The sequence below is a fragment of the Oryx dammah genome, unplaced genomic scaffold (assembly GCF_014754425.2).
Source record: "Oryx dammah isolate SB20612 unplaced genomic scaffold, SCBI_Odam_1.1 HiC_scaffold_22, whole genome shotgun sequence".
Lineage (NCBI taxonomy): Eukaryota > Metazoa > Chordata > Mammalia > Artiodactyla > Bovidae > Oryx > Oryx dammah.
The window spans coordinates 36,352,554-36,367,869 of record NW_024070206.1 but is presented as its reverse complement, the minus strand read 5'-3'; the positions used below and the strand labels follow the sequence as shown (position 1 = coordinate 36,367,869).

The following is a 15,316-nucleotide window of genomic DNA, read 5'->3' as shown; positions in this document are numbered from 1 at the left end:
GAACTTCAGAAGTTCAGCTCCTTCTGGCTTCCAGGCACAAGTTTTTCTTCCTCCAGAGTAAACCTCTACAGTCACTTTCCTCTCACTCATAAGTCAAAAACAAATTTGAATATTACTTTTGCAGCTGTATAAATCAAAGGTCAGCAAACTTTTTCTGAGGAAAGCTGGATAATAAACATTTCTGACTTTGCTGGCCAGAAGGTTTTTGTCAGAATTACTCATCTCTGTTGTTTAGAGTCCAAAAGCAGCCATAGCCAGTATGTAAACGAATGTGGCTCTGTTTCCATAAAACTCTCTTTACAAAAGCCAGAAGCAAGCTGGCTTTGGCCCATGGGCTGTGGTTTACCAGTCCTGGGTGTAGATCAGATTCCAACTAGGCTACCAGGAAATTAAAAAATCAAAATTTTCTGATGGTAAAGGAAAATGGAGAAAAAATTAGTCGAGGAAGAAGACTTCCATGGTGGTCCAGTGGTTGGAAGTCTGCCTGTCAGTGCAGAAGACTGGGAAGATACCACAGGCCTGGGGACAGCTAGGCTGGTGAGCCACAACAACTGGATCCCGTGCGCCTAGAGCCTGTGCTCCGCAGCAAGAGAGCCCACACAGTGAGAGGCCTGTGCACTGCAGCTAGAGAGCAGCCCCCGCTCACTGCGATTAGAGAACGCCACCCACAGCAAGGAAGACCCAGTGCAGCCACAAATAAATAAGGAGAATATTTTTAAAACTCTCGAAGCAGATGATTTACAATTGAATGTCCATAGCCTAAGTACTAAGCAGTTTTATTAGATGAGAAACACAGCAACTTTTGAAATTATTATTATTGTGAACCCATTTTTACATATGAGGAAATTAAGTCTTGAAGTATTAAATAACTTACCCAGGATCATAGAACTATTACGTGAGGTTGTTGGATATCAAGTTAACATTAGCACATAATAGAGAATGAATAAATGACTACAGATCCTAGTTTTTATCCTAGGTTGTATTGCACATGATTCCTACTGTTAGTTTGTTCGTTTTTACAGCAGAAAAAGTATTGTACATGCTTTACTTTATTTCCACTGGTTTTAGCTTCTTTTTTCTGTATCTGTTACACCTTATTTTAAGGAGGCAGTGTTTTCATTGTCGTATTTTTTCTTTTTTCAGGAGCCACCAGAAATGGAACTATTAAAATTTTTCAGGCCAGAAAACACTACAGTTTCCTCAAGACCATCAGCAGAGCAGCTTTCTAATCTTATTAAAACGAGTCTTCACTATCCAGAATCATTTAATCATCCCTTTCATCAAAAAAGGTTTGAGATGTATTTTTGTTAAAATTTTTCTGCAATATACACACCTGTATGTGCATGCACACACACCCACACATTTATTAATAGCATTAACACAAATACTGAAGAAGAAATCTAGAATAGTATTGAGTCTACAGAAATTGCCATTCAGTAATCTACGCATTACTGTGGTTATTATGTGTTGCTACTGTAATTAACAGATGGATATTTCCTCAGCCAATTAGTTGTCAAAAGTTTTCTTTTGATGAACATATTTATCATTAAGTCAAAAAGAAGGAAAAAAATAGTGTATCATTTTGGTTTTGTTTTAGCTACAGAATAAACCTAAGACATGACTATGATATAGATTCATCAAACAGTAAATTTAGACAGCATCACTGACTTAAGGTTTACCAAGTGTTAAACTTTTGGGGGGATGTATTTATAATTTTGATGAAAAGCTTGATTACATAAATTTGAGGTTCTAAAAAGGTCCTAAGTCAGGTAATACTTCAAAAAGGCGCTGGTTTGCAGATATAAAACAAGATGGAGTGAAGTCTGTTAGTGGCAGTCTGTAAATCAGAATTGAAGGTGTAAGTTTTGGTAAAGTCACTGTGGGTGGGGGTAGAGAAGAGGTGGGATAGAACAAAAGAGAATGGTGACCCATAGAACAGTGGTATTGGAGAGATGAGCTAAGGAAAACGGAGTCCATCAAGAAGCCTGGTTGAGAAGCAGCAGTCAAAGAATTAGAAAGACAAGACCAGTGAGTAGAAAGTGGGATCACAGAGATGGAGTGAGAGCAGTTCAAGGAGAGGAAAGTGGCTACCACTTTTAAGTGCTGCAGAAAAGTCATTTCACTGGTTCTGATGATAAAGAAGTCGTTCCTGATTTTGAGAAGACTCTTAACTGTATGGAGGGTAGAAGCATGACACAGTAGGTTTTGAGGAGAGATAGAGGTGGGAAGGAAGTAAGGATACTGGTGTAGATCACCAGCCTTTCAAGAAGCCTGGCTGTGAACAGGGATCAGGGAATACCCTTCAGTATTACTGTTTTCTTACTTAGAATATATGGATTGTGTTTATGGTCTTGAAGGAAATGATGGGACGCAAGAAGGGCAACAAAACCCTTAGTAGATGACAAGGTAACACTGAAAAGTGGCAGGATTAGCTTTGGACAGAAAGATAAAAGTAGGGAGAAATTTTAACAAGTTTGCACATGCCTCCCTTTTAGAGAGTTTGTAGGAGCAAGGTTAAGTACTCAAAGTACTCTAGGAAATAAAGAAGAGAAAGGGTAGAGAATTTTTAAAAGTGAAATTTGAGGATAACTACTGAGTGGAATGAGAAGCCGGCTGAGAACACACAGAGTGCTGGGCAAAACGAAGACCTTCACAGAGACTTAGGAGCATCAGAAGTATCTAAAAAGTAACTTGAATGGTGCTAACCATTTTTAAACCTTCTTATTGTGAAATATAACACATAAATAGTGAAGTCGCTCAGTTGTGTCTGACTCTTTGCAACCCCATGAACTGTAGCCCACCAGGCTCCTCCATCCATGGGATTTTCCAGGCAAGAGTGCTGGAGTGGGTTGCCATTTCCTTCTCCAGGGGATCTTCCCCATCCAGGGATTGAAACCAGGTCTCCCAAATTTTAGGCAGACGCTTTACCATCTGAGCCACCAGGGAAGTATAACATAGAAAAAGTTCTCAAAACTGAAAATGTGTGGCCACAGTGATTCTTTTTCACAAAACTAATACCCAAAAAATCATCTCTAGGGAAGAAATTTAAGATTGCTAGCAATCTGAGAAGCCCCCTGTGTACTCGCCATCCATCCCCAGTATTAGCAGTCATCTCTTTGCTCCTCTTTCTTTATAATTTTCCAACCAAGTTTACATCTCCGTATTTTGATTTTTGTGGGATTTTTGAACTTTATTGTATAAGTGGTATTATACAGAGTTTATTCTTTTTATGCCCACTTTCTTTCAAACTAGTTTTACTAATTAGTACATCCCCACTAGTAGTATGTGGGAGTTCCTTCTATTGATACCTTCACCAACACTTTCTGTTGTCAGACTTTTAAAAATTTCAGCCACTCAAGTCATTTTTAAATCCTTTTGGTCTTAAGTCTTTGTCTAGGTCTTGATTGCTCGGCACTCATTCTGTGTGCCTCTGACTGACAGAGGCCTGCTGGGGCCACTTGCGGAAATTAAACAAAAGGTACAGATGCTTTGATCCTACTCCCAGAGATTCTCGTTTGATTGGCCGAGGGGGGGCAGGACATCCAGAGCTCCAGAAGTTCTCCAGGTGATCAAATGTGCAGCCAAAGCTGAGGGAAGAAAGGTTTTATCCCTGCTGAACCTGTCTTGAGTTCACGTGCTTCTATAGACACGTGATATTTCATTTTACCTCACGGTTCTACTTTGTCCCTGTTTATCAAACCCTGTCCTGCTTCATGTATTTCCTGAACATCTTAGATTCCATGGTGCTGCTTAGTGGTTAAAACCTGGGTTGTGTGTTAGAGGCTGGAACATGAAGGACTTCTCCATGTGATTTTGTTACAGTTGAAAAGCATCATAGAAACTTGGCAGTGCAGGGAAGTATGTAAAACAGGACAGATGTGATCAAACTAAAGCAGAACAGTGAGCTAAAATAAAGCACCACAGAATTCAAACTGCATGGAAGTCAGTGAAAACAAGGAAGGGTCGAGAAGGATAAGATATGGCAGTTTCTTCCAACTTGGCTGCACATTAGAATCACCTGGAGAATTTTTAAAATCCTGATGTTCAGGCCAGTTAAATCAGAACCTCTGGGAGCAGGACCCAGGAGTCTGTATATTTTAAATAACTCCTCAGATTGCCACAGTCACGCTTTGTGAGGTGCCACTCCAGAACTCAGTAGCTTTCAGGGCGTTTATTCCCACGCTCATGGGTCTGCAGAGCATCGACAGTTTCGAGTCTCCTTCAAGCTGTGGGTTGGTTGGATTCATGTCTAGGCACATGTATTTTGGGGGTCAGTCCAAATGGGCAGCAGCTAGCTATTATTATTCTCATGGCATATCTCTGAAGTACAGAATTCAAACTGCACATTTAAAGCTTCTGCTTGTGTCAGTCATTATTACTCCACTGGCCAAATAGCCTCTCCTTCACAGTCAAGAAGGTGATCCCCCATCACACAGCTGGAAGGTGAGGGGAGTGAATAATTGTTAAACAATAATCACCATTACTGCAGTAATCAGGGTTGAGAATCGGTGAAGTAGAGGGTCAAATGATTGGACATTCCTGTGAAACTGAAGATCAGAAGCATAATTGAGTGAGAGAGCTAGCGATTGTGGTCAGTGAGTGGAAAAGCTGAGGAGTATTTCAGAGGTAGTTATTTTTGGTGACTAAAAAAAAATTCACAGTTAAGTCATGAAAGATAGATGACTGAGTTTTGAATAGTCCTGGTGGTTATGGAGGTGATAGATCAAGGGTTTGAGAAGGAGCTGAATAAATTGTCTACCTAACTGCAGATGGTGACTGCAGCCATGAAATGAAAAGACGTTTACTCCTTGGAAGAAAAGTTATGACCAACCTAGATAGCATATTGAAAAGCAGAGACATTACTTTGCCAGCAAAGGTCTGTCTAGTCAAGGCTATGGTTTTTCCAGTAGTCATGTATGGATGTGAGGGTTGGACTGTGAAGAAAGCTGAGAGCCGAAGAATTGATGGTTTTGAACTGTGGTGTTGGAGAAGACTCCTAAGAGTCCTTTGGACTGCAAGGAGATCCAACCAGTCCATTCTAAAGGCAATCAGCCCTGGGTGTTCTTTGGAAGGAATGATGCTAAAGCTGAAACTCCAGTAACTTTGGCCACCTCATGCGAAGAGTTGACTCATTGGAAAAGACTCTGATGCTGGGAGGGATTGGGAGCAGGAGGAAATGGGATGACAGAGGATGAGATGGCTGGATGGCATCACCGACTTGATGGACATGAGTTTGAGTGAACTCCGGGAGTTGGTGATGGACAGGGAGGCCTGGCGTGCTGCGATTCATGGGGTCGAAAAGAGTCGGACACGACTGAGCAACTGAACTGAACTGAACTAAAACAGTGAAGTTTGCCAAAAAGATGACAAAATTCAGGATTGAAAAGAAGAAAGCAAACTCATGCAGAAGCTTTTAATAAATGAAACCGGTAAGATGGTGTGGAAGAAGCCTGTGCAGTGCTTTCTGTCTAGGTGGCAGGCCTCTGCTTGACCCACATAGTACATGAATCAGGGGTGGGGTGGGGTGAAGCAGATGCTTCCCTCATCTTTACCTCAGATATTTCAAAATACTTATCCCTTCCCCTGCCCCAAGGAATCTCTGTTGCACTGAATTACGTTCACTGGTTTAATTTGTCAGTTTGAGGGCAAAGAAAAAGAATAAAAACCTTGGAGTAGTTAATGACAAAACTGGAGGTGTTTTTATAGGAGAGAGAGGAGGAAGAACTCAACTAGGAGGAAGAATTGACTACATTAATGAGACATTCTGGCCTGAGATGTAGAAGATGCTGGAAGATAAACAGCATCTGTTATGGCAAGGCCTGTAGAGGCCACTGTGTCCTCAGCCAGATTTCAGTTAAAGTGAGGTGTGGAGACATAAAGAGAAGAGACTGAGGACCTGGAGGAGTGTTCTTAAAGCCATGGGAAGAGGCGAGGGGCGCAACAGGAGGCGACTTGGTCACGGCAGTGGGACGCGGGGCAGCAGAGGAATGAGAATACGAGAAACAACATCGCTCCTCACAGTAAGAAGTCGTGTTACATAGTGTTTGTGAAGCTTTTGAACTTGTGCTAGGCATTATTGTCAGCGCTTAGCATATTTGATCTTACAGTCACCACAAGAAACTCGAGAGATGGGTAGAGTTATTATTCCTAGGTTACAGTTGAGGAAGCTGAGAAACAGAATTGTTGAGCTGACGTGTGAACCCTAGCAGTCTGACTCTAGAACTCATGCCTTTTATAATACCAGATTTTAGTGGTGGGGGAATGCTTGTTAGCGGTTTGGTCTCTAGGCACTGTTTTTGGCTCATCAGATGAGCATTTTAGAAAGGCTGTTGTGTGAAGCAGTGATTTTTGAAAGGTCGTCCCAGAGCAGCAGCAGTTGGGAACTTACTAGAAACGCAGATTTTGGGCCCACCCAGCCCTTCTGAATGAGGAACTCTGGGGATGGAGCCCAGCAGTCTCTTTTACCAAGCCCTCCCGTGACTGTGGTGCACATTGTAGTGGGATGATCACACATCAGGTATGAGAAACACCCAGTTGAAGATTGGTTTACATCAGAACACTTAATTCAGAGGTGATTAGTAAACCAAGAGATGGAGTGACTTGAACTCATAAGTGAATTTTGAATGAAGTCACCCGCCTCCAGAGCTGTATGGGAGACAGAATTGACAGGAATTTGTGACGAAGAGTAGAAAGTTGAGAATGGGGGGCTAATGAGGCAGTAGCACCCATTCCCACTTAAAAAAAAAACCATTTGGGATGATGCCCAAGCTTTGCTGGGGAGATGAGAGTGCTCTTCACTGAGACAGTGATGGAGGAAGAAGAGAAATGAAGATGACTTTGGGGTTAGGAAGCATCCAGATATTCTTATTTCTTCTTTGACTGGAGGCATTTAGATAGAGCATGGAGGATTTGAGGCTCAAGTGGTAACACTACTAGAGTTCCTGAGGTTTTGCTTTGGGTTACAAGCTACATGACTTGAATTTAACTTAATGAGGGGCTCTAGACTGGACCCCTGTTCATTACTCTAGGTTGTCCTCCATTCCTGCGAGAAGTTTGTGGGGAAAGTAAGGGTCTAGCACCAGTATAATCTAAGGATGAGTTTTTGAAATTATCCTAGTTTTTGTCTAGGGAAATCTGTTATTTGCAGTGTGGTTTAGGAAGCGTTTCTTAGTAAGGGGATATAAAATTTTTGAGAGCATAAAATATATTATCTGAGCAGAATTTTAATATTGTGTGAGCTCAAAAGATTTTTTTTACTATCTCTTTACTATTGTTCTTTATGTTAATAGGGTAAAATATTTTAAATAATACTGTGTAAGCAGGCTTCATTTGTGCATAGAGTATGTTCATTTATTATGTTCTTAATATGAACTCTGCACCAGTCTGTTCTTAGGTCCTCTTCTCTCACTCCCTGTCCTTTCTCCTGTGCTAAGTGAGACCAGAAACTAGGTTAAGTGAGCAAATATGTCTACTTGAAAGGGCTTTTCTCATAGCTTGTTATACAAAAATAATTCTCATAGTCTCCCAAACACGATGGCTTCTGTGCAGATTTGATAGGATAGCAAATGTAAATCTAGGCCAAGTTCTCAAAGTTAAGTAATTTTTGAGAAACACAAAGAACAGCATTGGTTGTTGGTATTTTCATGATTTTTTTCCCCCTCCATTTGTCTTTCTTGTGGGCTTCCCTGGTGGCTCAGACGGTAAAGCGCCTGCCTGCAATTCTGGAGACTTGGGTTCAATCCCTGGGTCAGGAAGTTCCCCTGGAGAAGGAAATGGCACCCCACTCCAGTATTCATGCCTGGAAAATCCCTGGTGGGCTACGGTCCATGGGGTTGCAAAGAGTCAGACATGACTGAGCAACTTCTCTTCTCTCTTCTCTTCTCTGTCTTTCTTAGTTGCAGTTGTTTCCTTCTGTTTTTCATTTTGAGAAATAACAACCTAGAAACATTCTGGTTATTTTTAAAGATTAGCTTTAATAAAAGGAAATAAAAATGGTTTTGTGAATGTATATATTCTAATATTTAGTATTCAAGCATTGTATTAATACGTTTTACTTCTTATTTATGCAACTCATTTGGCTTGAGTGATTTTAGAACTCAGTTTTTTTCCTCACTTGAATATAATTGTTTTTCAGGATCTTATGCTGTTAGGTAACTGTAAGTTTTATTTTCAAAAAGTGTTTTTGTTTTCAATACCCCGCTAATCTTTTTTGGTTTTTCTTTTCCACAGCCTTTGTTTAGTACCAGTGACCCTTTTACTTTCCAATTGTTCCAAGGCCGATGTCGATGTAATAGTTGATCTTCGGCATAAAACAACAAGGTAAAGATTTATTTAGGGCAGGTTTATTTTGTAGTTAAAGATTGAGTTGCAAGTAGTTTAATATTTTGAAATTATGCAAATAATTATCTAATATAGATAGAGTTTACTCAGGCATACCCTTTTTTGTTTGGTATTAAGAAGTGTTAGCAAAGGGACTTGCCGATTCTGCTCTGAAGGCAGGCACCCCAGGTTCGATCCCTGGTTGGGGAACTAGATCCCACATGCCACAGCTAAGATTGAAGATCCTGTGTGCTGCAGCTAAGACTTGGCACAGCCAAATAAAAAAAGAAGTGTTAGAGAAGAGTTACAGAGATTTGTCTTAGCATTTCAGTAGTCGCAAATGAAAACTGGTTTCCAAAAGCAGCAATTCTGGCCAGAGGCGACAATTTTTATAAAAGCTTGTTGGTGATAAAGAACTCTAAACTTGGAAATCAGTAAGTTCATGATAGAAGTTTTTTTGGTCTTGTTTTATGATTTATAAAACAGTGCTTAACAGCAAAAAAAGAAAAGAAAAATGCAGGTCTATATTGTCACTCCTAAGAGCTAGGTGCTTTTCAGAATTCAGAAAATTTGGGATCTTTAGAAAAGCAGTGTGAAGCATATGTTGATTATTAATTACGGTATAACACTGCAAACAGGATCTGGGGCAGCTCTCTGAAATCTGAACACATTTTGTGTATCATAAATTAATTAACTAATGTCTTACTGGTAGACACTGGGTTGCTCTCCATGTTTCAATATTATAAACAGTCTCAATATTATAACCATTCTTACATATACATTTATTTTTATGTATGGAGAACCAGGTGGTTAAAAGCTCAGGTTTGAAATCAGGTTCCCTATTTACTGGCTGCTGTTGTGAGTGTCAAATGAGATAATTCATTCTTAGCATTATGTCTAGAACATAGTAACTGTTAATAAATGTTAGTTATTACAGAAATAGTAATATTAGTTATTACTATTGATGTTATTATTAATAAACAGTTGGCATCATAAATTATTTCTAGAATTGGAGTTGCTGGATGAAAGGGATGTGTTATTGGGGCTTTGGGGAAAAATTCATGAAGAAAAAAATATCCTCCAACTTACATTTTCCTCCTCCCTTAGCCCAGAAGCTTTGGAAATCCATGGATCATTTACATGGCTGGGACAAACACAGTATAAACTTCAGCTTAAAAGCCAGGAGATTCACAGTTTGCAGCTGAAAGCATGCTTTGTCCACACAGGTGTTTATAACCTTGGAACTCCGAGGGTATTTGCCAAGTTATCGGACCAAGTCACGGTGTTTGAAACAAGTCAGCAGAGCTCCATGCCTGCCCTGATCATCATCAATAATGTGTGACAACTTATAGATTTGTACTGAAATGCACAGGAATCAGTTTTATTTTACTGAATGGGTTTTACAGCAGTATTTGAAATGCCTAACTTGTTCGGGAGGTTGGTGTCGGATCATTGCAGAATACTTTTGGTTTGTCTATTTGTTGATGATGCAAAGCACGTTGGACTGAGAATACTTAAATTCTTTTTTTGTATTTCTTTAAACCCTGGTAATAATTTACATGCTCATAATACAGAATTTCACCATATCCATGCACCTTATTAAGCCCCATCTTAAAACCAGTGTCTGAGTCTGCTGTTACAACTTACTGATGGTATATGAACATTAGGAGATGATCTGAGGAAGAAAAGGCCTTGTTGGCAATCCTCCTGTTAAGCCATTAGTCTATAAATTCCAGCTTTACTGTGAAGTTCTATAGAGTGGCAGATACACGGTTTCTTGTCTTAATTCACACAATTCTCTAAAATCAGTTTTGAACTTTGGTTATGAGTCTTCATACTTCAGTATCTGGTCGTTCCTATGGCTTATATATAACTTTGTAAAAAGAAAAAAATTTTTTTCTGATGCTTTGAATATAGTTTTGAAAGGAGTTTGACTTTTCCCCCCCTCTCATTCATCTCAGCATAGAGTGCACTATTTCACAAGATGAGATTTTTGTCATTTAAATTATCATATTCTTTATTATGTAACTTTAACAATTGAGTTGATCTGTTTAAAATATAAATCTACTCAAGTTAATTAAAAATAAGCTTTTCAAAAATGTATTATATTTATAACAAATGTACTGTAAATAGAATAAAGACATGCTATTCACTGTATAGATTTATTAGATGCCTTTTAAAAAAAATTCTGATTAACAATATATTCTTTATTCAAAATCAGTGCCAACCATATTATTATAGCAGGTAGCAGATCAGTTTCCTGAGAAAGTGTTACCTTTGTTTCCAAAAGTGAAGAACAGTCTTTGTTCTTACAGTCCTTGGTGGCTATGTTATAAATGAGCAGATGCATTTTGCTTTCAATGTGTCATGTCTGATACCCAGTTACAACTTTGATAATCCTTTCATATCTTGGGAGAAAGGAAGATCAATGCTTCTTGACACTGTTGTGTCAATAACCACAGTGCAGACTCTGATGCTGGTTACGGAGGTCTAGGTAATGTAGCTCTCCTGGTAAAGAAAAGCAAAACGTCAAAACGAAATCAAAGAATATGTTTTACTGCTAAAAACAAAGCATTGTCAATATAGTTCGTTATTAGAAGACCAGAATCCAGGAGAAGAAGTCTAGAGAGATGGGACTTGGGCCTACTTTGCCTTGGGAGGTTGCCCACTTAGGAAGAAGCAGCTGAGAAGTGGAGTCTACAGTTGACTTACTTTAAGACAAGAAGTATAGGTCAGGAGGACTATTTGAAACTGAAGGAAGGAGAGAAAAAGAATGGAAAGTAGGCCCCCAAAAGATAAGAAACCTACTGGATTCTGTAAGAAACTCTTATATATTTATTTGGAGTCTGAGAGAGAGGAGAGGATAGGGCAGGAGCAGTATAGGATTTGAGAATTTTCCGAGATGGACAAGTTACGGCTTCAAGTAGTTCAGTAAATCACAGACAAAAATAAAAAGGAACCCGTATCCAGATGCATCGTAGTGAAACCGCTGGAATTTAAAGACAAGAGGAGAACCTGTCTTGAGTACAGAAGACAAAACTTACATGAGCGAATGGTAGCAGTAATTCAACTGATAGCAGACTTCTGAACAAAAATAGTGAAAGCCAGAAGATAGTTCCTTTCAGTCCTTTGAAGATACCCTATTAATTGCTAAGCCTGAATTCTAAACAACAAGGATACCTGTCAAGGGAAGTGAAACAAAGATATTTTCAGACAAAACCAGAGAATTTTACTTCCTTCCTGGTGACTGAGGATAATGGCGTGTGTGTGTTTGTACGTATGTGTGTACCTGCATGCACACATGCTCCGTCATGTCTGACTCTCTGCAGCCCCATGGACTGTATCCCACCAGGTGCTTCTGTCCATGGGGTTTTCCAGGCAAGAATACTGAAGTGGGTGGCTATTTCCTCCTCCAGGGGATCTTCCCGACCCAGCCGTCAAACCTGCGTCTCTTGCAACTCCTGCATTGGCGGGCAGATTTTTAACCACCGAGCCACCTAGAAAACCCTGTTGTGTCTGCCTAAATCTAAATCTTTGCAGTCATTCTCCAAATGAAGTATACAAATCAACAAGAGCAAATGAAACCATGCCTACTTTGTGCTTTTAGCATAACTAGACAGAATACTAACTTCAGACTATCTGCACATAATCTGCAAATGTAGCCTTAAATTCCAGCTGCCTGTCTTGAGAATCTATGGCAAATCTTTGTAGAACGGATGGATGTGGGGAAGACGGGAATCTGGAAAGACACTGTGGAAGGGAGATAAGAGAACTGGGCTTAAGAGTGAGCCAAAATCACTCAACAAAGAGAAAGTCATCCTGACTTAAAAGTATGAGGCATCTGATAGACTGGAGCTCTTGTGACAGGCAAGGCACTTGAAGCTTTGCAGCGGGGGAGAGCAGGGTCTGTCCATCACATGGCTAAGGAAGTGCCTCCTGATAGGAATCAGAGTGTTGAGTATTTTGAGGCTTGTGCAGCTCAAATCAAGTGAAATTGTTCCATTAAAGATTCGGACCCTTTGGCCTGAGTTCCAGAAGATTCCATTAAAACAACCTAGAGGGCTGGGATAGGATGGGGAGGGAGGTTCAAGAAGGAGGAGACATATGTATACCTATGGCTGATCCGTGTTGATTTATGGCAAAAATCAACACAATATTGTAAGGCAATGACCCTTCAATTAAAACGTAAAATGCAAAATATTCAAAAAATGCAAATACTTGTAGGTACCCCGAAACCACCACCACCCTGCACCGGTCTTTAAAACGTAAGATTTTTCAGGCATCCTATAAGAGGGCAGTGAGACTTGGAATGGGACACACAACAGTGTCTAGAAGGGAAGATGTGTGGTGAGCTGGTGGGAGAAGCAGAAATTGGGGAGAGGAGGAGCAAGGGATAGGATGCTGAAGGAAAGCTTGATCTATTTCGTGGTTTTGCTTAGGGTCAGTCCTATTTGGTGTTTCTCACCTCAGGATAAAAGTTTGGGTGTCCTGTGTTACCTGTCAATGCCTTCCTCCCCATGTTTTTGTTTTGATTTTTAAGCTGTGATTGACATAAACTTTTCTAAAACTTGTTAGCAGTTCTCAGTTCCTTACCTACTTGAATTAATTAATTACTCTGTACTTGATGGCAGGAAAGGACACGTCTGATAATTGGATGTTTGTGAAAGGCAAAAAGCAAATGTTCATTTTCACATGTGAATGAATAGTTCGTTAGTTAAATGAATATTCTACCAGGAGGTAGTGTATAAAACCGTCTGAAATCTTTTAAGACTTGGCAATCTTGCTTAGAAAGTCGGCTCTCAAAATAGCTTTTTGGGACTTCCCTGGTGGTCCAGTGGTAAGGAGTTTGCCTGCCGATCCGGGAACATTCCGTATGCCACAGGGCAACTAAGCCCATGAGCTGTAACTACTGAGCCCACTCCCCCTAGAATCCATGCTCCACAATAGGAGATACCCGGGCATCACAACTGGAGAGTAGCCCCTGCTCACAGCAATGACGATCAAGCACAGCCAGAAACCAATTAAAAAAAAAAAATGTATAACTTTTTGCACTAGCGAAGAGACATTTGGCTGCAAGAGGCAAACAATGGGGAGTTTTAACGCAAAGGGCAGAGGAAAAGGAGGAGGGTGTTTGGAAGGGAGCTTTCATCCTTGAAGGAGAGGGCTGTGGGTGAGCCAGGGTGGCTGTACTGGGGCAAATGGACCCAACCCTGCTGCCACTAGACAGCAGATTGTCTGTCCCAGTTTGTTTTCCAGCGGCCCTCTGGAGGAGCTGCACAGAAGTGAGGAGAGATCAATAACCACATTTTTCAAATTCAGAAAGACAGCCTCCTGAGAGCAAAGCTGCTGATCCATGCCACCATCTCGTGCGGGCATCTCATCTACCCCACCACACCTGCCTGAATTCTAGGTGCAGGTGTGTGGCAAGGTGGAAAGGAAAGTCACCTCTGGAAACATGTATTTCCTTCTTGGAAGTTAAGGGCCATGAGCTGCAGAAAAAAAAAAAGCACATTTGAGTATGAGAGGGAGATGTAAGTAGGTGTGAAACCACACACCTCAGATGGGACTGGAACCCACAGTTTTCCAACTGGCAGAAACACTCAATTCAGATGTGATGATGGGTGACAAGATTCAGCTAACCTTCAGATTAGATGGAATCAGGAAGTAGAATCAGCTGATGACTTAGTACCTGCAACAAGGACTGAATTTTAGCCCTGGGCCAAGAATGCCACTGCAGTGAGAATAGGTTATGGCCCAGCTAGATTCCTAAACTCCAGTGTGGAGGAGCTTGACAATATTTTTAGCCAAGACACATAGCTTGAACTCCACTTACATCTTTATGTTGGTTTCCAATGCTAATTAATGTCTGTAATTAATGTCTGCTGGAAGAGCTGATATTTGAAAGGCTTTGGGTAGCCACTTCTGGATTTGTGGACTGACCGATTTTTCAAAGACTAAATGGCCATCCCTGGGTTAGATACTTGAAAGTGTTTTTTTACTACTGCTAGGTGGTTAGGTTAACATATTTAACAAATATGTTAAATACATATTTGTCACACTGTCTTTGGTAAAATATTTTAAAGTAAATTATACTCAATATAACATTTGATTCCCAAGGCACAATGTTCAAGACAGAATTTCCTTTTAGATTGATAAGAAGTGTGAAAGTGAAGTTGCTCAGTCGTTTCGGACTCTTTGTGACCCCATGGACTGTAGCCTACCAGGCTCCTCAGTCCATGGGATTTTCCAGGCAGGAATACTGGAGTGGGTTGCTATTTCCTTCTCCAGGGAATCTTCCCGACCCAGGGATCAAACCCAGGTCTCCCGCATTGTAGGCAGACACTTTACTGTCTAAGCTACAGAGCTCTAAGGTCGATAAGAAGTGTAATAAGACTTAAGTCTTAAATTTAAGCACAATATTATAAACTTGAATTTCCCAAATTGTCTTCCACTGAATAGGGTGTTAATAGGTATTAGATGAAAAAGTAAGGAAACATGGAATTAAACTAAAAAGTTATCTTTATTGTTCATGTGTATTTCTGGAGAGTTTCTCAAACATATTGATAGGGATCAGGCCTTACTAACCAAAGCATTTTTCAGAACTAATGATATGCTCATAGACTAGAGATTGGCAAACTTTTTCTGCAAAGTGGCAGATAGGAGTTTAGGTTTTGTGGGTCATACAGTCTGTTGCAACTACTCAGTTCTCATTGTAATGCAAAAGCAGTCAAACACAAAACGTAAATGAATGATTGTGACTATTTTTGTAAATACACACCTATTTCTGTAAATAAAGTTATATTAGCTTTGACACTGGGGGATATTGTCAGCGTATCTTGGGAACCTGGACAAGGCTAGAGGAGAAAGGAGAAAGGATTACCTTGTTCTTGTTTAGTTGCTAAGTCGCGTCCAACTCTCGCGACCCCATGGACTGTAACCCACCAGGTTCCTCTGTCCATGGGATTCCCCAGGCAAGAGAACCGGAGCGTGTTGGCTA

At 40.4% G+C, this 15,316-nt stretch overlaps 1 protein-coding gene across 4 annotated transcripts in view; it reads left to right on the top strand.

The window, feature by feature from the left end:
* Nucleotides 1-10,668, top strand: part of TRAPPC8 (trafficking protein particle complex subunit 8) — an 83,392-nt gene extending 72,724 nt beyond the window's left edge. For all 4 annotated transcript variants that reach the window (XM_040264791.1, XM_040264789.1, XM_040264793.1 and 1 more), the window contains 3 exons: nt 1,144-1,289; nt 8,230-8,319; nt 9,427-10,668. In XM_040264791.1, the coding sequence (XP_040120725.1) occupies nt 1,144-1,289; nt 8,230-8,319; nt 9,427-9,661 (471 nt within the window). In that variant the 3' untranslated portion in view covers nt 9,662-10,668. The remainder of the gene's footprint in view (nt 1-1,143; nt 1,290-8,229; nt 8,320-9,426) is intronic.
* Nucleotides 10,669-15,316: the final 4,648 nt, after the last annotated feature.